Source organism: Carcharodon carcharias, chromosome 31 (assembly GCF_017639515.1).
Source record: "Carcharodon carcharias isolate sCarCar2 chromosome 31, sCarCar2.pri, whole genome shotgun sequence".
In the NCBI taxonomy this organism is placed as follows: domain Eukaryota; kingdom Metazoa; phylum Chordata; class Chondrichthyes; order Lamniformes; family Lamnidae; genus Carcharodon; species Carcharodon carcharias.
The window spans coordinates 6,458,287-6,480,774 of record NC_054497.1 but is presented as its reverse complement, the minus strand read 5'-3'; the positions used below and the strand labels follow the sequence as shown (position 1 = coordinate 6,480,774).

The 22,488-nt window shown below is 45.5% G+C and overlaps 1 protein-coding gene across 2 annotated transcripts in view; it reads right to left on the bottom strand.

The window, feature by feature from the left end:
- rcn3 (reticulocalbin 3, EF-hand calcium binding domain) overlaps positions 1-10,345 on the bottom strand; it is a 28,575-nt gene extending 18,230 nt beyond the window's left edge. For both annotated transcript variants that reach the window (XM_041177943.1, XM_041177942.1), the window contains exons 1-3: positions 10,290-10,345; positions 8,530-8,758; positions 4,424-4,617 (exon numbers count right to left, since the gene is read on the bottom strand). In XM_041177943.1, the coding sequence (XP_041033877.1) occupies positions 4,424-4,617; positions 8,530-8,753 (418 nt within the window). In that variant the 5' untranslated portion in view covers positions 8,754-8,758; positions 10,290-10,345. The remainder of the gene's footprint in view (positions 1-4,423; positions 4,618-8,529; positions 8,759-10,289) is intronic.
- Positions 10,346-22,488: the final 12,143 nt, after the last annotated feature.

Here is a 22,488-nt window from a genome sequence, read left to right as displayed (position 1 = left end):
GGAGATTCACCAGGATGTTTCCTGGGCTGGGGTGTTTCAGCTATGAAGAGAGACTGGATAGGTGAGGATTGTTTTCCTTAGAGCAGAGAAGGCTGAGGGGGGACCTGATAGAGGTACACAGAATTATGAGGGGCGTAGATAGGACAAAACTTTTCCTCTTGGTGGAGGGATCAATAACCAGGGGACATAGATTTAAAGGTAAGGGGCAGGAGGTTTAGAGGGGATTTGAGGAAAAAATTTTTCACCCAGAGGGTGGTTGGAATCTGGAACACGCTGCCTGAGGGGGTGGTAGAGGCAGGAACCCTCACAACATTTAAGTATTTAGATGAGCACTTGAAACACCATAGCACGCAGGGCTATGGGCTAAGTGCTGGAAAATATGAATAGAACAGATAGGTGTTTGATGGCCGGCACGGACACGATGGGCCGAAGGGCCTGTTTCTGTGCTGTATAACCCTATGATTCAAATCAAAGGTCATTAGGACTGGATAACTGGATACCTTCAATTTTACACATTACAAATATTAATATTAAATAGCCTAATGCTCAAGGACCCCCAATCTACAACAACACTAGGGCAGAGTAGTTCTTTGAACTAAGAATTTCAAACTGGATCCCCTCCCTGCTCATCTGGCACACGTGTTCAGTCAGTGTTTGCTCCCTTGTTTGACAAGTTTGACAATTTCAGTCTGGGTTGTTGACTGGGGGTAATTGGGGGGGGTGGGGTGTGGCGCCATCAGCAAAGGGCATCCATCTCAGATCGCAAACTTCGTAGTCTCACTTCAAGCTTCACACATGGGCCTCTTGTGGGAACTAGATCACTACAGTGATGCCCACATGGCCAAACAGCCTGCCCAGGGTTACAAATTACCGCTGGTGAGAGAACCAATGGGCAGGTGATGTCCATGAGATATGAATATGGATATTTGGAGATTACAAATAAATAAAAAGTTAATGACAGGAACTGAGTCACCCAAACGTGTTCTCTCGCCCCCTCCAGTTTAGGAAGATGGTCTGATGAGGTTAGTTCCCTTGTTAAAGAGTTTGCAGAAAAGCTTCAGTTAAATAAAATATACGAGTGACCCTGGACCATGAAGGGACAGGAAACTGGACACATGACCCTCAAACTGAGGACGCAACACTGAAAACATTGAATTAAACAAGACCAAACTCCCAATGTAAAAAACAAAATCATCACATTTACCCAAATGTGTCCGTGCCACAAAATACTGTGCAGCTGCATTACTGAATTTTGTCCACTGGAGGGCGGTTGAGTGCTTTGTAAATTCTGCTGTGCTGTCAGATGGTTCCCAGAGCAGAACTTTCAAACAAGCACAAAGTCACAGCTTGGCTAAGTGGTGAGAAGGACCCTCTCCGTCAGGTCCTTCCTGCACACCCAGAGGCTCACTCCCTCTGCACGTTTGCCCTCAAAGGTGGCAGCGATGGGGAAGAGCCCGTTGTCCACCTCCTCCTGCAACGTGCCTTTGCAGCCCGAAACTTGCGGTCTTCCAGCGCAAAAAGAGTTGAAAAGAGTTGTCCCTGACCAAGGCCAGGATTCTTTCCCCCCACCCCCCCCCCACCCACCCACCACCGGCGGGTGGGACCAGCCGCGGGCGAGGCGGCGCTCCGGCCGGAAGTCCACTGACTTGCGGCGGGAATCGGACGATCCCAGCGGCGGATGGGCAGGGAAAACCCTGCCCAAGGTGTTGCAGGCTGACACATTCTAAAAGGTCCAGGGCTACGCGCTGAGCGACACATTAAAGCTCAGGGCAGTCACCAGAGAAGGGGGGGGAAGGTCGCTGGCTAATGTTTTCCAGCCATAATACACCGAGGGGCTGAAATTGGGCTAAAAGCCCTCAGGCTGTGCGCCCCATTGTTAATATCCCACGTAACTGCAATTGTATAAAAGCACCTCAGAGCGTCACATGCTGTACTGAAAGAAATTGAACTTTCTAAAATGTCCAATTTGAATGGTTACGTAATGTATTACAAATTTTATAACTACAGCATATTTTTGAAAAAAAATTTACCTGTCCTTTTGCCGTATTAATACAGAATGCAAGTTACTTGTGGGTGGGTCGGGGGGGTTGGGGGGGGGCGCTTGGTAAACTGGTGTGAAACTGGAACGTGGAGATAGGAGAATGTCATTCAGCCCCTTGAGCCTGTTTCTGCCATTCAGTTGATCTGTATCTTAATCCATTTACCTACCTTAGTTACGTATTCCTAGAGACCCTTACTTATCAAATATCTATTATTCTGCTTTGACGTTTCAATTGATCATCTACCCCTGTCCCAGCATTTGTTTAGGCAAGAGGATTGCAGATTTCGACTACTCCACTTGATATGACTGCTGAAGGATCTGACTCTAACATAAGGTCGCTCTGGACTAATCTCTCCATTTGGTTTCAAACGTGAGATAAGGGAGTGGAGGCCTCCCTCATCGGCTTGGCCCAGGAGTAAAGCACAGTGGGGATAAAGGCCATCGTCTAAGGCCCTCCTGACATAGTACGCCAAGGGGCTGGGAGCCACATGAACATAAACAGGAGATGCAGCAAGCCATTCAATACTATCATGGAAGAGCTGATGTGGCCTTAACTTCACTTTCCCTTGACTCCCATGTACTCGGCCTGGAGTATAATCAATGACCCAGCCTCCACTGCTCTCTGGGAGAGAAACTGTAACACCCGCTCGGGCTGTGTGTTCGACATGGAATGAATATTATTAAATAAGCTACAATGACAAGTGCAATGAGGCAGCTCAGAGTGCCACATATTGTATTGAAAGAAAATGATCTCATTTGCACTTTAAGTAAAGTCAACTTTGAAATGTCAGGCACTTTTACAAATTATGAAAATATATTTTTTTTAGAAAAAAAAACAATTTCTCTATTTCATTTGACATAACCCCTGAAATCTTTGGACATCAAACCCATTAAAATTTAATTGCAATAGCAGAGGGAAGCTTGGTTAAGAATTCTCCCTCGCAGTTCACGATGCCTTAGACACGCAGAGGGAAAGATGTCAATCAGCTCCAGGATCGAGCAGCAAGCCGGCTTCATTTGTTACAACAACAACTTGCATTTATATAGAAATAGAAGCCCCCTCCACCCCACCCCCCCCCGCCCCACTTCACAGGAGCATTATAAAACAAAACGCAACATCGAGAAACGCAAGGAGATATTAGTACAGGTGATCAAAAGCTTGGTCAAAGACAAAGAAATGTCCTAAAAGGTGGAAAATGAGGTAGAGTGGTGGTGGGGAAATAAAAACAAGCAGTATAAGGTGTGTGTGTGTGTGTGTGTGTGGGGGGGGGGGGGAGGGGAGGTGGTTTCCAGGGCTCAAGACCTGAGTGAGTGACCACCAATCCTTCAGCAATTATTAATTGGGTATCCACAGGAGGGCAGAATTAGAGGAGAGCAGGTGGCTGAGGGTGGTGAGGTTGGACAAGATTATGAGATAGGGAGAGGGTGAGGGCATGGAGCGATTTGAAAACAAGGACCAGGGTTTTAAAATCAGGACGCTGCTCGACCAGGAGCCAATGCCAGTCAGCGAGCACAGGGGTGATGGGTGAACGGGGCTTGGAGAGTTAAAACACGGGCAGCAGCGTTTTGGGTGACCTCAAATTTACGGAGGGTAGAATATGAGAGATCTGCCAGGATAACTAATTCCCTGGAATTTAGGAAGATAAGGGGCAACCCGATTGAAGTTTAAGATATTAAGGGGAACTACTTCCGCTGGTTGGGGAGTCTAGGACTAGGGGGGGGCAGAGTCTAATAATTAGAGGCAGGCCTTTCAGCAGTGTATGGAAACACCGGCACACAAAGGTAACTCTTCCACAAATGGCAATTGATGCTGGGTCAATTGTTAATTTTAAAACCGAGATTGATAATTTTTTTTCGTTAACCAAAAGGTATTAGGGCAACAGGGCAAAGGCAAGCACGTGGAATCAGTTCATTGAACAGCCGTGATCCCAGTCAATGGTGGAACAGGCTCAAAGGGCCGGATGACTTCCTCCCATTCCAGTGTTGCTTGTAGTCTTAATATCTCAGGGAAGGAGATGAGGGGGCGGCACAGATATAGAACAGGAAAGTTCCAGAGCTTTTTTTCCAGTCTCCCATCTGGGGAAAGCCACACGCACCAGGATTAGGCAGAGCCCGCTAACACATGCTGTCAAGACTCGTACAGGCAAAGGCTGGGCCACTTGGGTGCGAGGTCCTGGATGATAAACCGCCATACCTGGCAAAAGCTAGTGAGGGGTAGGGGAGTGGGTGGGGTGGTGTGAGTAAGAACAACGAGCAGAAATCTGACATGTGGCAAAAGGTGCATCCATTACAGAGACCCGTGTGTGAGAGAGAGAGAGAGAGAGAGAGAGCGCGTCTTTTAAAGGAGTTTGCTGGTGGAGCTGCTCCTTTCTGGTATCTTACCCAGATAGTACCCGTACGTTGCATTCTTGTACTCATCCCATGACACCTTCCCGTCTTGATTACTGTCGTACTCTTTCCAGTTCTTATTGACGTTCTCGTCGATGTATCTGTTCTGTGCGCGTTTGATCCAGGTGGTCAGCTCCTCAGCGGTGACCAGGTTGTCCTTGTCCTGGTCAATCCGGTCAACGATTTTCCTGGAAGAACAGGACAAGAGAGAAGACACAAGGCGGGCAGAAGGTCAGAGGTGATAGGTGAGAGGTCCTACCTAAGAGGTGGCCATAGAGCCGCTGGTTGTACTCCTCCCAGTCAACCCTGCCGTCTTTGTTGGCATCGTACATGTCCATCTGTTTGCTCACGTTCTCAGTCAACCAGCGTCTCCGAACCCGCTTCATCCAATCGCGCAGCTCGGTGCTGGTTACCATGCCATCTGAGTCGCTGTCCACTTTATCTACAATTTTTCTGCAAGCAAGTTTGGAGTGGATGAAAATTCTCTCTCCACATTACCCAGAACTGTTTCTTCCCCACACACCCCGCCCCTCGCCCTGCTTCCACCTCCCCCCACAAAGGCTCAGGCCGCACAGACCACTGGCTGGGGTCCAACCTCACCAGCGCAGCCTTCAACATCGGCAGTCTGGCCAACTCCACTGTCTTCTCAGCGTCAGCTGTGACTCAACAGTTAGCACCCTTGTCTGAGTCAGGTGGTTTTGGGCACAAGACCCACGCTAGAGACCCAAACATAAAATCCAGGCTGATGCTCCCAGTGCAGTGCTGAGGGAGTGCTGTATGACTGGAGGTGAGGTGGTGGAGGCAGGTTCAACTGAGGCATTCAAGAAGGAACTGGATCGTTAATTGAAAAAGGAAGAACGTGCAAGGGGAACGCCACTAGGGGGAGGAATCCCACCCCACCCCGCCCCCCGTCCCAGTTGGGGGTGGGCACCGAATCAGTGCCCCCGATCAGGTCGGTGCTGCCATTTTATGTGGGCGAGCCAATTAAGGCTCGTCCAGCGTGACGTGCGCCCAGAAGTGCTGAGCGCTCCCTGTGCGGGGGGGGGTGGGGGGTAAAGAGGGGTGGGTGGCTGTTGGGGGGATGGGGGTTCAGAGTCGGGGCCTGCACTCTTTTGCACACAGAGCTGCCTCAGGGAGATTAGTTTAAGTTCCCGAAATTTTTAATAAAGAAAAAAATTTTAAGACATGTCCCCTCGTGTGACAGTGCCACATGAGCTGGGACATGTCAATGGATATTAACGAAAGCATTTATTTAATTTATAAAACATTCGTGAAGCCTCATCCCGCCCGTGGATGAGGTTCCATGAAAAATGCGAAGGCCGCCTGGTCTCTTCGCTTGCCCAACAACCTTAAGGTTGGACGGGCAGCTCAGTTTAATTGATATTTAAATGGCCTTAATAGGCCTTTGACTGGCAGGGGGGGGGGGGTGGTGCAGCTGACTCGGCTGTGTTCCCGCCGAACTAAAAATCTAAACGATGCATGGTGACGTCAGGATGCCCGACGGGTCATTTTATGCCTCGGCGAGCAGGGCCTGCCACCACTTGCCGAGCTGAAGGTGCAGGCCCAGGTGAATTGCTCGTACAGAGAGCTGGTGCGGATGTGACGGGCTGAATGGCCTACTGCTGCACTGTGACCATGCTGTGATCGCTAAATGCAGGTTGCTGTCTTTCAAGCTGGGATGTTAAAAAACGGGAGGGCCCTGTCCACCCTCTCGGGTGGGTGTAAAAGATCCCGCGGCCCAATTACAAACAAGAGCCGGGGCGTTTGCCCCAGAGCCGCGGGCAGCATTTCTCTCTCAGCCGTCGCCAAAGCAGATTATCTGGTCATTATCACTTTGCCGTTTGTGGGACCTTGCTGTGCGCAAATGGGCTGCTGCATCTCCTACATCCCAGCATTTAAAAAAAAGAGAAACGACAGCTAATTCATCAAGTCTGCGCCACATGATGAACAGGCCATAACTAAATTCCTGCCCCTGCAATCAGCAACTTCACCTCAAAAGGTACTTGTTTGCTTTAACACATTTCAGGATGCCCCAAGACGCTATATGAATGAAAGTCTTCCTTCCGAGAGCCATCTACGGTCTTGGCTTCCCCCAACATTCGTGCTTTTAACAATGTCGGTGTGGGAGGTAAATGCTAACAGTAACTGCAAACCCGTCCAATTCCGCCTCCACCTCTCGATCCAGCCAGGCTGCTCTGATGGTGTTAGGACCGGGAATTAAACCTGGACCTTCTGGCTCTGTGTAGCCCATGGCAGAGAGCAATCTTACCCACTGTGCCACAAGTGTGCCCACAGTCACAAGCTGGAAGTGGGATAACAGGGAGTAAACAATTGCAGGAAGCAGAGCTAATGCTCTGGGGACGTGGGTTCAAATCCCACCTTAGCAGCTGGTGGAATTTAAATTCAATTAATAAACCTGGAATTGAAAGCTAGTCTCAGTAATGGTGACCGTGACAACTATTAAGTATCGTTTAAAAACTTATCTGGTTCATTACTGCCCTTTAGGGAAGGAAGTCTGCTGTCCTTACCTGACTCCAGACCCACAGTGGTTGACTGCCCTCTGAAACAGCTGAGCAAGCCACTCGGTTCAAGGGCAATTAGGGATGGGCAACAAATGCCAGTGACACCCACATGCCCTGAAAGGACAATTGGGAGCTCAGCAAGTGGCACAGACACTCAAACTGGAGCCATGACTCAACTGTGTCTGCTGAATTTTGAGTAGGAGTGGGTTAACTTCTTTACTCGCGTCGATCGCAGAATTTCACTGCACAGTTGGCTGAGGGCAGGAGTGGGTTGGGCCGCAATGCGGCCATGGTGTTAGGACCAAACAGCTGACCACAGAGCCTCGCGTGTGATGGTTACTCCCGAGAGGCATTCCCACATCCTGGCGAGCCCCGCACTGGTCGTTATACCCACAGGTTCAGTGACCGGGGCGGGGGGGGGGGGGGGGGTGGGGGATGCAGCTGCGAGCTGCGCGTTTACCCAGCGCGAGTTCCCTATCTCAGCCGAGGCACCAACATCAGTCACTGCTGTGGTTGAACATTCGGGCTCGTCCGCCAGAGGGTAGGTTTTAAAATCCTGCCGCGAACTGTGTCGAATTTTGGCCGAAACGGCTCCGGCGAGAATCCTCACCGTCAGCAGAGACTGTTAAATTAACCTCTCACACCCACCCACCCACCCAGTAAATGTAAAGTCTGACCAGTTTACTTCCCCCGGCCCCCCCCCCACCCCGGGTTTGCTACAGCCTGAGATGTGGAAATGAGTAGCTGGAGTAATTTTTTGGAGGCGTACAAATAATTACTGGTCTGAAATTGCCTGGAGAGGGGGCCACGTGGACTGAAGCTGATGCCTCTGCCACGTCTTCTAAGTCTCTCCAACATTTGGTTATTGTATCGGAGTGAGGACGGGGGATGGGTGGGTCCTTACTGCCAACTCAGCTCAAAACACTACAGAAAGGGAGTTTAGGAATTAAAGAACGCCACAAGTAAATTACAGAGTTGGGGAAATAACATCACAGTCTCCAATAGTTTTCCACAAGGGCAGGAGGCAGAGGTAACTCAGAAGTGGTTTAAAACGATAACAACCCGCGCAGGTCGAAAAGCAGTCCACGTCCCTCTATTCTCCCCAAAATTCAAGCACCAAATCTCACTCCTTTTTAACCCCCTCCCATCCCCAATGCCCCCCCCCCCAAAAAAAAAAAATCGATACTGCAGCCGGAACCAGCGATTCTCCCGCATGTTCACAGCAACATTTGAGGGACAATGCGAGATGCAAGTGACCATCAGTTTGTTTCAAGTTGGGAGCAAATAAACGATTCACGAGTGGGGAGGGGGTCAATTCATGCCGAAGTAGGTTTTATAGGGAGCGCGATCCTTTCAATTGTAACCCGCTTACCACGAAGCGAAGAGAAACTATTGGCAACAATTGGTCACCGCATCAAACTTGCATGTTACCCAAGTGAGCGCAAGGGCTTTGGTTAAAAGGGTCCATGAGAAATGTTTGACTTGAAGTTGGAGGATGCATTGGGAGCGCATAGACCGGGGGAGGGTTGGGGATCCCCAGAGTACGGGACTGGTTAGAAACAAGGTATTCCGCATTACCCAAGTCTTTCTTTGCTCTCCTCCGGAGTGAGTTGGTCGAATGTCTTGGCGAATTCTTTCCCCAGGAACGCCTCGTGATCGAACTGGAAGCCCTTCTGATCCGCGGGATCCCGCTCACCCAGGTCAACGGAGTGATGCACCCTGTCCTTTTTCTCGGAGGTGGGTTTGCAAAACGCCACGAAGGCGCAGGCAGCCAGCAAGTACAGGAGAATCAGAGACTTCATTGCCACTGTCAGAGGGGAGGGGGGGGGTGGGGGGGTGGGGGCAAGAGGGTAGAGAATAAGAGAAGGGCAACAAGCTTTAAAAAAAAGTGTGGTTAATAATGAAATATAGTATTGGAACTACAAGGCGAGGCATTTAAAAAAAAAAATACCAAGACCATAGAATGATCCAGCACAGAAGGAGGCGGCCATTCGGCCCATCGCGCCTGTGCTGTCCCTTTGAAAGTGCTATCCAATTAGGCCCACTGACCCACCCTACGAAACTTTTATTTATTTAAGCGTTAACATTTTGTCTGCCGTCACTTCTGGGAAGAGCCTTGGGCCATGTTACTTATGTCAAAAAGGTACAATATAAATGCCAGAATGCAATCAATGCATTCAGTCGTTAGCACTGAATCTGCTTCTACTGCCCTTTAAGGAGTTGCATCCCAGATTTTAAAACTTGCGGCGTAAATGAAAAAAAAAAACCACTCAGCTGGTCCCTGTTCTTTTCCCAGCCCATGTTAAATCTGTGCCCTCCTGCCAGTGGAAACAGTTTCTCCAGCGATCGTCACAAAGTAAAAGGGGACCAAAGCAGGATTTTGAAAGGATTCAAGCTGCATTCACTGCAAATATAAATTATATGGCATGCCGGGTAGTGGAAGAGCTAGCATTTTTCCTCGTTTTATGTAGCACAGAACATGCCCCAATATCCAGGCAGATGGCAAAGCCAAACCCCACCCCTCACTTTATCCAACAGATTAACGGACGCATCACGATTATCAGAACCAAGCATGTTAAATATTGATAAACGTGTGAGGACTGGACAAAAGCGATTTTAATATACTAAGTGTCAGATGTATTTTATTTATCTCTGGATTATTTCCAGGAATACTTTAAAATAAAATTCAGTATTTCTCGCACATTCAAAAATTTGTTAAATATACTGCCCCCCCCAAAAAAAGACTCATTTTGGCTTCAAAACCCGAGTCTCTAATGCAGCGAAAACAAACAGAATTTACAATTAGCTTAAATAACTGTCTTTACAACTTTAAAAACCGATTGAGAGTTTATTAAGACACTGTCTACAATGCAGTCTGTTTTTCTACATACTTTTTGGATTTTCCTTAAAAGTATAAACTACAAAATCAATTACAACCTATACCAACCATTTGAAGGGTTTCCAAATAATCCTGCCCTGTCTCAGAACATTGCCCTTACATCTAAGAAAGAAGCAGCATCGTACAACTAACATTTTACCGGTTTAAAATATCAAACGTGGAATCATGCTAAAACTTTAAACATTTAGAAAACGAAATGTCTGACATTCCTTAGGAAACTGCCCAAATTCAGAGAAGTAACAGCGAACACAATTTTGACACATGAGAATAAGTTAACGTGAAGTATTTGCAAACTTTAAAACATTATTCACAACTTTTTAAGTTGTAATTTAAAAGTAGCAAAACGCAATTGCATTAAAAGGCATAAATCTTAAAATCTGTTATTTTGTAATAAGTTAAAATCTGTTATTGTCTTATCGATAGAACTAATAAATCTCACCAGTTATCAATGTGCGATAAGATGCTGGAATTATTTTACAGCATAGAAAGTTATATTGAGACCATAGAAGGCGTGGTAAAAATCACCCAATCACTGCTGAGCTTTCATTCCGCTCTCCACGCCATCTGATCTGTTATAAACTCTAAGATTGGCAGAATTGGACCAGGGTGACGTCTAGCCACTGCGGGGTTTATGATTGGTCAGGAACCGCCACGTTGACACAATCGAGTAGCTACGCATGCGCCATGGCTGCATTGCCTTCTGGTATTTGTAGTTTTTGTTTTCAAAATAAAACTCCCTCACCAACAACAATTGAGTTTATCTTATTAAAGATCCAAAAACAACAAAAAATAGATGATCAGGGGAGTGGGCAGAGCGAAAATAAGAAAATGAATTTTTAAAGGACTAAGAATGCCTTGCCTCATTATTGAACAACAGCTGAAATATCCAATCATAATTAAACTCTGGCTTGACTGATGTGCTATTGGCGAATAACAATGAGGAAAACGATGGGGGGGGGGGGGGGGGGGGGGAAACCTGCCCAGCAGCCGTAGCAAGGTGGCCAATCAGTGCCCTCTGGGGCGTCGTCTGGCTGGGAGCCTGGCGCCGATTGGTTGTCCGGGTTTGGGCGGGAACGTGGAGGGGCTGGGTGTTGTTCGGAGGCGCGAGGCTGGAGCGCTGGCCCGGCGGAGGCGCCAGAAAGCCAGACGAAGGTCCAATTTTATTCTCTCCCAATAAAACAATCATAATTAATAACAATATTTACAAAAAAAAAGGGAGCCTCAGATATAAAAAAAAAAGCCGAACCCATTCAGGTTAGGAGACAGCTTTTACCCGAAAAAAGAGAGGTGAGGAATAAAAATAATAATAAAAAAAAATTAATTGCGAAAAATTAAAGGCCAAAATTTTTAAATACCCACATTTGGTAAAAGAAATGCATTTTTTTTTTTCTGACAGAACTTGTGCTGCAGGTAGAGAACCGAAATTATTTGCAGGTTTGCATTGGGACAGTTTGCATGGCAGCCATAGCTGGTATTTGCTTCCAGCAATTAAAAGTCAAGGACATCATTTGCAGCAAACTCCTGGTGTTCGGAAGTCACGGCTAAATGTTTGCGTAACCCTCCCCGGTTTTTGCATTCCTACGCATGTCGCTGAACGCCGACCATGAGGTTAACGTGCGTCCAGGGGTTGCAACGATGGCCTGGTCAAATCAAACCATCTATAAAACTTAGCTCATCGAAAACCGAGCCCCGTTTGGCTGTCGCTCTCGGGTGCTCGAGAGTTGGCCCCCTGTCCGGCAACATCTCGATTTTAAAGTTCTCTCCGTGTTTTCAAACCCCGCCGATCGGCCTCGACTGCTTCTTATCTCTATAACTCCTCCAGCCCCCACACCCCCACCTCTCCCCCGAAATCTTTGCGTCCCTGCAATTCTGGCCTCTTTGTGCGTCCCTGATTATTGTCACTTCGCAGTTCGTGACTGGGGCTACAACAGCCAAGGACCCTAACCTCTTAAGTTTCCCCCACCCCCACCCCACCAAACCTCTCCGCCTCTTTTAGACGTGCCTTAAATCCCCTTTGATCAAGTTTTTGTTTACATGTCTCAAAATCTCCCTTAAGTAAGAGCAGCAAATGCTGGAAATAGCATTGAGTTAATCTACGAAGAGAGAGAGAGAGAGAGAGAGAGAAACAGAGTTAATATTTCAATCGATGACTTTAATTTCACCAGACCTGGTCAGAGCTAAAAGACCTTAACAGGTGTTTGTTTTTAAGCAAATACTGAGAGAGGCCTAGTGGAGAGGGGGGAGAAAAGGATACAAGGGGAGGGTCTGTGATGGTGGAGAGCAAAAGGGATAATGGTGCAAGGTGAAAGGAGGTGGTGATGCTACAAGTAGAGAAACAAAAGATGAGAGGTGGTGCAAATGGAAAAAGCAGGATCATTAGCTTCAGCTCCTGACCGAGGAACTGGGGGCAAAGGTTATGATTTGAAATTGTTGAACTCAGTATTGAATTTGCGAGGCGAGTTGTCAGTTGCCTAGCTGAAAGATGACGTGCTATTCCTTGAACTTCGGTTGAGCTTCATTAGAACAGTATAGAAGGCGGAGGTCGGAGATTGTCCTCTCACCACCTTCCTGCTTTCCCAGCCTTAGTGTTTGCTTAAAACCTGTTAGCTTCCCTAATCTTTTCCAGTTCTGATGAAAAGTCAATTAACTGTGTTTCCCTCTCCAGAGATACTACCTCACTTGCTGAGTATTTTCAGTATTTTCTGTTTCTATTTCAGATTACTAGCAGCTCTAGAATTTTGCTTTTGTTCTAATATCTCCTTATGTGGCTAAGGGTCAAATTGATATAATACTCATGTGAAGCACCTTGGAACAATTTATTATGTTAAAGATGTGATATAAATGCAGGCTATATCTCCAATAGTATTTCTTGCCTATGTGCACATGTCTTGTTTAACCTCTTGTCATAATATTTGGTCATGAATTTATGTTAATATTTAACACTAAAACTACATATATAAATATTTAGAATGGAAATCCTGTATGTAAGCAGTTTCCTGTAACTGTAGATACAGGCTGCAGCCAGTATGTGATACTGTGGAGTGATTTTTCTAACGTCTTTCCCAAGCCTGTCACCATCATTATATACACATATCAATAATAATTAATTGTTCATGGATAGCTTAACTAATAGAAGTATTAGCTTTATTTTTTTGACATCTGCTAGTGCCTAATTTTTTCCTCCATTCTTGTCTGTCCCTTTTGATCTTGCAGACCGGATAACAGCTGTGGTTGACAAGGTAGGTGATCCTTGTATCTCTAAACCTCCAACAGTATTGCTCTGAATCTTGCAGGGAAAGTTTGGAATGCTGATTCTATTTGTTTATTGTTCCCTTCACTCAATTAATCGTTACAACTAACATGGACTAAAATCAGAAATGGAGTGGAAGTGACATCTGTGCCAAGAGGAACCTAATAGTCTATTTATCAAGTGTTATATTTGAGGAAAAGAATTATGGGCAAAGTGGGAAGAAAGTAATTTCTCGGTGCATAATTGGGTAGCTATAGGGAATGTAAAAAAAGTGCACTAGCTGTATCTGGTTTTGCAGCAGCGGAAAGGCACAGTCCTCCATTTTCCGATGATTATAAATTTAAAATAAAATGAGGCTTGCAATAAGCAGTGATGCCAATGGTGAATCCTAAGATTTTAGATGCTAAGAGAGAGAGGCTGAAACTTAATTGAAACCTTGTTGAATGTCCAACGTCAGAGTAACCTTGTACTGCCCAAAAGTGTGGAAGTGATCTGAACTGAGTGTCCTTCCTCACAACCGTCATCACCTTCTTCTATTTCTGCAACATTTCCTGTATCTGTTGCTACCTGGCCCCAATTTCTCCCGAAGCTCTTTTTTCACGTCTTTGTCACTTTCAGTCTTGATTTCAATAATTATCTCCCAGGTGGCATCCACCTTCCACAAATCACAACTCATTGTCAGTGCCATGGTCTAAGGCATCTTTTCCTTTGATTCAAAAGCAGATGCTTTGAAGATTGTCTTCAGCAAACACAGATTACAGAAGACCTTTGTTGGAAAAGTGTATTATGTTAGGGATCTTTCCAGAATGATATTCAGGAGAATGAGCATTATCCAGGTGATATTCATAACTCCTGATACTCAATCATTTTAAGACAATCATTGCCAAGAGAAATTCATATGGAATAACAATATGGAGGGGTCTATGGAAACAAACAATGAACTTTATTTTAGGCTGCTAGATATGCATCAAAATAACAAAGAAGGTTTATTTAAAGCAGGTGTTCCCCATAAACCTCCAGTCTTTTATTTTGAAGCTTGAAGATGGAGGATAGATTTAACTTTAGTTATTTTAAAAGTTAATATATAAAGGCATTTGCAAAACTGAAATATGGCATATGTCTAATGCTGGCCAGTTCATGCTATAACACATAGTTTATTGCCCACATGGCTATATTTAACAGGAACATTTGTGCTGCGCTAGTACCTTCCAAACTCCTAATCTGTACCGCCTAGAAAGATAATGGCAACAGGCACCTGGGAACACCACCACCTGCAACTTCCAATCCTCACCATCCTGACATGGAAATATATCGCCATTCTATTGTTGTTGGGCCAAAATCCTAGAATTTGCTACCTAACAGTACTGTGACTGTACCCACACCACATAGACTGTAGTGATTCAAGAAGGCTCACCATTACCTTCTCAAGGGACAATTGGGATGGGGAGTAATTGCCAGTGACACCCACATCCCATGAAGATCCCAGGTCACTCCTCCGAATATGTCCTTATTTGACTCAACATCCTTTCCGATTACACCTAGGCGAAGTGCATGGGATTGTTTTTCCAAATTAAACCAGCTCATATATGCAAGTCATTACAGTTGTTATTCTGACCTATCATGGTAACTCTTGTAGACTGCATTCTAACAAGAACATTGTTTAAGTTTGGATCCTTTATACAACTTAATACAAACATTTTCCTTGGGGAGTGGAAACAAATTTTGAAGTATCATCTAACATAGATCCATCAGTTTGGAATTTGGGATTCACAGCCTTATAGGAGTATCACAGCCCAATGATAGAGAGATTCTCCATCTCAGTAAAATTACTTGTAACAAAATGTTATGATGGAAGTAGAGTTCTAGCTTGCTTAAATCTCTATATCTTTGTCATATTAGTTTCAAATAGATGAACATAATGCGGATTTAAAATGAGACTTCATTGTAAGCTCCCCTTTGAAAAGGACACTCTTGACTTTGTGCATGGGAAGGGAGACAGACACACAAAGCACCAGAACTTCTGCTCCCTGGGGTGGAGGAGGAGGGGGGGAGGGGGGGTTGTGTGGAATCATACACCAGAGGTACCCCAGAAAATGTGATGGGGGGGGTTCTTTAGATGTTCCCACGCAAGCTGCACAGGAATTGCTTGGGAAGTTTAAACTTCTGTTGGGCAATTATCCCGCACCTGGAACCATCCAAAACTCCGATTTAAATCTGAGACTTTGGATGGTTGCTACTCTTTTAACAGATTGGTTACCCAGCAAAGGTTAGAAGGATTAAAACCACTTCTAATTCCTGGGTACCTATGATACTGACTTCACTCCTGACTAGCCGCCCCCCCCACCCCCCTCGACTACACACCCACTCACCTCTGACTACATCCCCACCCGCCCAGACTAAATCCCTGCACCCAGAACTACCCTTCTGACCCTCCAACAACCCTCCTTCCTCCCCCGATTATACCCCCGCCCCTGCCAACTACATCCCCACCCTCATCCCCCGACTACCCTCCCAGCCCCAACAACCCTTCCAACCCACCATCCCTGATTAGTGCCCTCCCACGACTCTGACTACTCCCTGACTGCTCCGCCCCCTGACTACCCTCTGACTACAACCCCACCCCCATGACTTTCCCCACCCCGACAACTACCCTCAGTCTGCCCAATCGACCCTCTCGACTACTCCAGACTCCCCTGACCACCTAACCCCTCCTTGACCACCCTATTTCCCCCGACCATTTGACCCCCCCCACTACTTGACCCCATAACCTGACCACCCTACCACCGCCACCCCCTGACCTCTGTAAAGAACATATCTTTTTATTTTTGTTGAACTGTTGTAAAGAACATATCTTTTCATTTCTGTTGGACTGTGGATTAAAATTACAATGGCTGTGGTTTGAAAGACATGTCTACTGGAACAGTGTGAGGGATATATAGCATGTTGCTTCTTGGAACAGTGTGCCATGAAAGACAGGATGGTGCCGAGGAGGAGTCTGGTCTAATGGGGAACTGCCTGGCAACATTTTAATTGGCTCCTAACCAGGTGACCAGGGTTTGTGTGAGAGCAGTGCAGCAGAAAAGCTCCTAACCTGAAAAGAGAAAAGACCTAAAACCTCTTTTTCCTGTTTGTGTATGATCCCAATGATTCTACAATTATAGCTAGCTGGTTTTTTCCCCTCATATCTCTATAACTTGCTCTTTCTGAAAAACCCCTATCAAGAGGAAAAGGGGAAAATCACCGTTAGAGACATTGAAAAGCAAGTGCTCAACCAGTGAACTAAAGACTGAAAGTGCTGGGAAGACCATGTCATGTAATCAGAAACTGAAAGGTATTTGGAAGACATCGATCAAAGATATCGAATCCTGTACTCTGGAATTGGTGCTATTGAACTGTTTTACCCCACCTTTAAAATCTATGGTTTTGTGTGTATGTATCTTGTATGTGTGTGTATTGGGATTTAAGAAGGGGTGGAGTTTAGGTTTTAGAGTTAGAAGTTAGCAGTCCATATTTCTATCTTTTGCCACTGGTTAAAGACAATCTGTTTAATAAACAGTTATTTGCTTATTAAGTTTACAGACCTGGTGCTCGTACTCTGTTAACCTAAATTAGACAGTTAGGTGGTTTGATCAAACTTTTCACATTTATCGCAGCTTGGGGAGCAGTGGGGCTTAATTTTGCAGCGCAAAGCTGAGTCATGACACCACCTGACTCCCCCCCCACCACGACACCCCCCCTCGCCTCCTGTTGACCACCCAACCCCTCACCCTCTTACCTTACACACGTAGCTTTTCCCTTGCTTCTCAAAGTAGCTGGCACCTTTAAACTTACCTGGTTTACGGCAGATAGTGCTGTAAAAAAGGGGGGCGTTGCTTCACTTCCCCTGACGTTTCTGCCCTGCACTGGAAGAACTTCGGAGCTGCTGCACTGCATGTTTCTCACCAGGCCTGGGGTGGAAGATTCGGCAGCTGCCGATCTGGGTAAGGAACAAGGAGCAGAGCGGCAAGCCAACGGTAATTGCCACTGCACGGAAGTTCTGGGCTGAAGACAGTTAATTTCAAGGCCAGGCAGTCTGCCCTCTGTTAACAGGACCACTTGTAAACAGAATAAAATCAACCATTTTGTTTGGTGAAAGCATTGGTATTGAAATGATAATGTATGCAAGTTTGACAATGTCACAACAGATAGAGGGAATTTCTGTGTTATTGCCACAATCATTAAACAAGTGGGTATTTAGAGAACCAGGTGAAATTTGAATAGGTTTTTATTCTTTAGAGTTTAGAAGAATGAGAGGTGATCTCACTGAAACATACAAGATTCTGAAGGGTTTGACAGGGTAAACAATTAGGTTGTTTTTCCAGGCTGGGGAATCTAAAACACAGTTTCAGGATAAGGGGCGGATCTTTTAGGACAGAAGTGACGATAAATTTCTTCAATTGAAGTGTGGTGCATCTTTGGAATTCTCTACCCAGAGGGTTGTGGATGCTCCATCATTCAATATATTTATGGCTAGGATAGACAAATTTTTGGTCTCCCAGGGAATCAAAGGATATATATGGAGCGTGCAGAGAAGCGGAGTTAAAGCCCAAAATTAGCCATGATCGTACTGAATGGCGGAGCAAGCTTGAAGGTCCTTACTCTAACTCCTATTTCTTATGTTCAAGCATGGCTGAACAAACAGTTCTCCAAGCAGCACAGGGGCAGCTATTTGCATGCCATTCATTGACATGACAGATAGATATAACTAATGTTATTGTGACAAAAATGAAGCATTTTTCATTTTCGCTCATGGTGAATTACATTAATTGTTTCATGAAGACATTTGGAATCCTTTCCTGTGTTTGCTGAGGTGTAGAATATAAGAACAGGAAGGTTATGCTGGAACTATATCAAACACGACTTGAGTACCATGTGCAGTTTTGGTCACCTCATTACAAAAAGGATGTAATTGCATTAGAGAGGATACAGAGGAGATTTATATGGATGTTACCAGGACTGGAAAATTGCAGCTATGAGGAAAGATTGGATCGGTTTGGAACAGAGGAGGCTGAGGGAAGATTTGATTGAGATGTACAAAATTGTGAGGGGCCTGGATAGAATGATAGGAAGGGCCTATTTACTTTAGCAGAGAGGTCAGTGATTAGGGGGCCATAGATTTAGCGATTGGTAGAAAGATTAATGATAAGATGAAGAAAAATCGTTTCACCCATAAGTTTGTGGGTGTCTGGAACTCACTGCCTGAAACGATAGTAGAGGTGAAACCCTCGACTCATTTAAAATGTGCTTGTATGTGCATCTCAAGTGCCCTAACCTGCAGGTTCTGTGTTCCAAATGCCGGAAAGTAGGATTAGGCTGGGTGGCTCATTTTTTGGTCGGCACAGACATGATGGGCCAAGTGGCCTCTTTCTGTGTTGTAAACTTTCTATGTTTCCATGATTCTATGGGCAGAACTTTGCCCTTGGTGTGCGGGATTGGTGGGGTGGGGGGGGGTTGTGATGTTGGGAAGCCGCCCGCCGGGCCAATTAAGGCTCATGAAGTGTGACACACGAGTGGCAGTGCTAAGCGCTGCCTGTGCGGGCGGTGGGAGGAGGGCGAGCAGGTCTAGCGCGCACTTCGCGCATCCACACGAGAGAACGCTGAATGAGGCACAGGACCACCTCAGGGAGATGAAGAACATATTGAAAACGTTATTAAACAGCAGAAAAAAATTAATAAAACATGTCCCCTCATATAACCCTGTCACATGAGCAGGGACATGTTTTTAATTAAAAATTAAAGTTTGTATTTCATTTGTATTTGCTTTTGAAAACCTCATCCCGCCCATGGATGAGGTTTCGAAAAAAATGCAAAGGCTACTTGGCCTCTTCGCCTGCCCGTCAACCGGTAGGTTGAATGGACAGTGAAAAATTTAGGACAGTTGATAACTTCATGGCCTTAATAGGCCTTTTAATCGTTAGCGGGCGGGCTGCCGTCTCCAGTGCGTGCCCGCCGACTGAATTATCGCGCGACTACGTGTTGACGTCGGCATGCTCAGCTGATGTCAACATGTGTCATTTCACACTCAGTCAGGTCAGGCGCGCGCCCGCCCACTGAGCTAAAACTTCTGCCCTATGTTTCTTTTCAAATAGGTTATGTATGGGACTAAATCCATAATTAATTTAAGAAATGACTAAGCCTGCCTGAAGCCTGTGATGAAGTGTCTGTTTATATATTTCAGGGAAATGTGGATGTTCCGCCCCCAAAGTTGGCACTTACCATTTTCGCAGGGCAGGAATGGGCCCGGGTTGGGATTTGTGCATGCATGTTTCTTGGAGGCAGCTGCCCATTAAAACAACAATTACTTCCAGTCTGATTTTCATTAGCCGGGAATGGGAAACACGGCTCCATCACCCCCTACACCTCAACCCCCTCCCACGGCACCTTCCCATTCAACTGCAGATGATGCAACACCTGCCCCTTTACTTCCCCTTTCCTCACCGTCCAAGGGCCCAAACACTCATTTCAAGTGAAGCAGCATTTCACTTGCATTTCCCTCAACTTAGTCTACTGCATTCGTTGCTCCCAATGCGGTTTCCTCTACATTGGAGAGACCAAACGCAGACTGGGTGATAGCTTTGCAGAACACCTTCAGTCTGTCTGCAAGCATTACCCAGACCTCCCTGTCGCTTGCCATTTCAACACTCCACCCTGCTGTTATGCCCACATGTCCGTCCTTGGCTTGCTGCATTGTTCCAGTGAAGCTCAATGCCAACTGGCGGAACAGCACCTCATGTTCCGACTAGGCACTTTACAGCCTTCCGGACTAAATGTTGAGTTCAACAATTTTAGATCATGAACTCTCTCCTCCATCCCCATCCCCTTTCCAATTTTCTCCTTCCTTTTTGTTTTTTCCAATAATTTATATAGATTTTTCTTTTCCCACCTATTTCCATTATTTTTAAGTGTATTTCCATCTATTGTTTTATCTCTACCTTTTAGCCTTTTTCGATTCCTTCACGCCACTCCATCCCCACCAGGGCTATCTGTACCTTGCTCGTCCTGCTTTCTACCATTAGTTAGCATATTCCTTTAGATATCACCACCTGCAACATCTCTTTGTCCTTTTGTCTGTGACATCTTTTGGTTATCTCCTCCTATCACTGGCCCTCTATCCAGCTCTTCTTGTCCCCCCCCCCCTCCCCCCAACCCAGCTTATATTTCACTCCTTTTCTATTTTTCTTTAGTTCTGTTGAAGAGACATGCGGACTCGAAATGTTAACTGTGTTCCTCTCCACAGATGCTGCCAGACCTGCTGAGTTTTTCCAGGTATTTTTGTTTTTGTTTTGGATTTCCAGCATCCGCAGTTTTTTGCTTTTATATATATATATTATATATATGCAGATTAGACCTGGCTGGAGCAAGCCTAAACTTTGTAGAGTTCTTTGAGAGGTGGAGTACTGTTTTGGAAAAGTAGGACACCCCTTTGGATGTGGTCCTGGGGCACCTTTGGGAAAGCTAAGATGCCCTTTAGAAGAGGTAAGCTGCCCTTTGGGAGAGGTATGGTGCCTTTTGGGATTGTTACAAGTGGACATGAGTGTGTGTAAAATGTGCATAAACTCATTGGAAGTGTCACGAGAGCTGTTAAGAGGAACTGTTGAACTGTCAAAGGCAATTGTCAAAAATGTCTGTCAAGACGTCAAGGCATTTAAAACTCCTTCCCTTTAAATCTTTGAAGAAAATGTCTGGAGTGTTTAGAAAAATCATTGCTTGCTATTTCACTCTGTCTGTTGACATAAGCCTGAGGATAACCATTACTGGATTATTGCCGCATGATTGATTTCTCAACCTTCCATTATCACAGTAGGGTGTCTTCCATTTCACAGTTTGATTGACAGTTTATAGACTCTTTGAAGTGGGACTATAAATTCTGTTGCATGTTTTTATAAGGGATTAAGCACTTAAATGAAATATTTGTTCTCATGAGGGATTATTTAATTGAAAGAATGTAAATGTTGTGAATGGCTTTTTTATGAATGAGAATTTTTAAAAATTAAGTCTGCAATAGACACTTAAAGTTTTATACTATTTAATCTCAGTATGGATCCTGAGGTCTGCCCATGGTGGGATACCGAGTGAGTTTACATGGGAGGTGTAAGGGCAAAGGGTGGCGGGTGAACGGACATTAGTTGGTATTAAGTTGGCATAGAGGCTATATAGGGCCTTGGAGCAGAGGTTGACATGGAGGGAATGAGGGGTGATGGTGTTTGGTGAAGTGGCATGGGGAGTGTATGGGGGTGTGAGGGGTGATGGCTGGAGGGCTGCTTTTTGTTTTAACCTTACTTGTCCCAGCCCACCTCCGCACCCGGCAGTCTTCACACTTGTTCCGGAGTCACCTGGTCTGCTGCTCAGAGAACCACCACCACCCCCACCACCACCACCACCACCACCACCACCACCCCCCCACTTCCAACTTCCGGGGCACTTCCTCCCAGGTCAAGCTTGCAGAGCCGGGAAAAGTCCCGACTCTGCGCTCCCAACCTGAGAGCGAAAATTCAAGCCCTCACATGCAAATGCGTATTGCTACTATTATTTTAAATTTGGAAGATCTCAGTTAGTCCAAAATTTTGAAAAAAGCCCAATATGTTCCCAGGAAGAAAGGCTAAAGAATTCAATTCGCATAGGAATATCTTTTGTGACTTTTAAAGTATATGTTTAACAACCATATTTGAGCTTGAGAGATATATCTTTGATTTCCTTTGTTTAGGAAAAACCTGAAAGGGGCGTACAAGGCCAGTTGTTCAGTCCTTATGAAGTCATCAGAAATATATAGGCAAGGGGGCTCCATGGAAGGTTAGCAGAGAACCCAAGTAAGGTTATAGCCAGGGACCTTGTTTTACATCAAGTTTTACTTTGAGTTATATAGTTCAAAGGATAGATAAACTACATATTACTAAAAATCTGCTGTTTAGATTTGCTGTTGTTACTTAAATTTATTAATATTAAAAACATCGTTAGTTTACAGCCTCAGCCATTGTCCGGTAGTGTTTATTCAACTGTTTTCGGATGTAAGGAAAATTACATGGTGTATGAATATAGTGACAAATATTTCTGTTTCATCCTTGGGCTCACCATCTATCCACAATACCCAGCTAGCTATTGGGCATGCAAATGATTGCTGTGTATGATTCTAAGGGAATGAGGGCTTACAGACAGGAATAGCCACTGACATTGCTGGCAGCTCACCACCACCTTCTCAAGGGCAACTAGGGGATGGGCGATAAATGTTCGTGCAGCCAGTGTAGCCCACATTCTGTGAATGAATAAATTGAGCTCATGGAAAATCTCTGAGGTAAATTTTTTTTTCCAGTGTTCTAAAGATGGTGGCTGTCTGAGAGAGGGTTTTGCATGA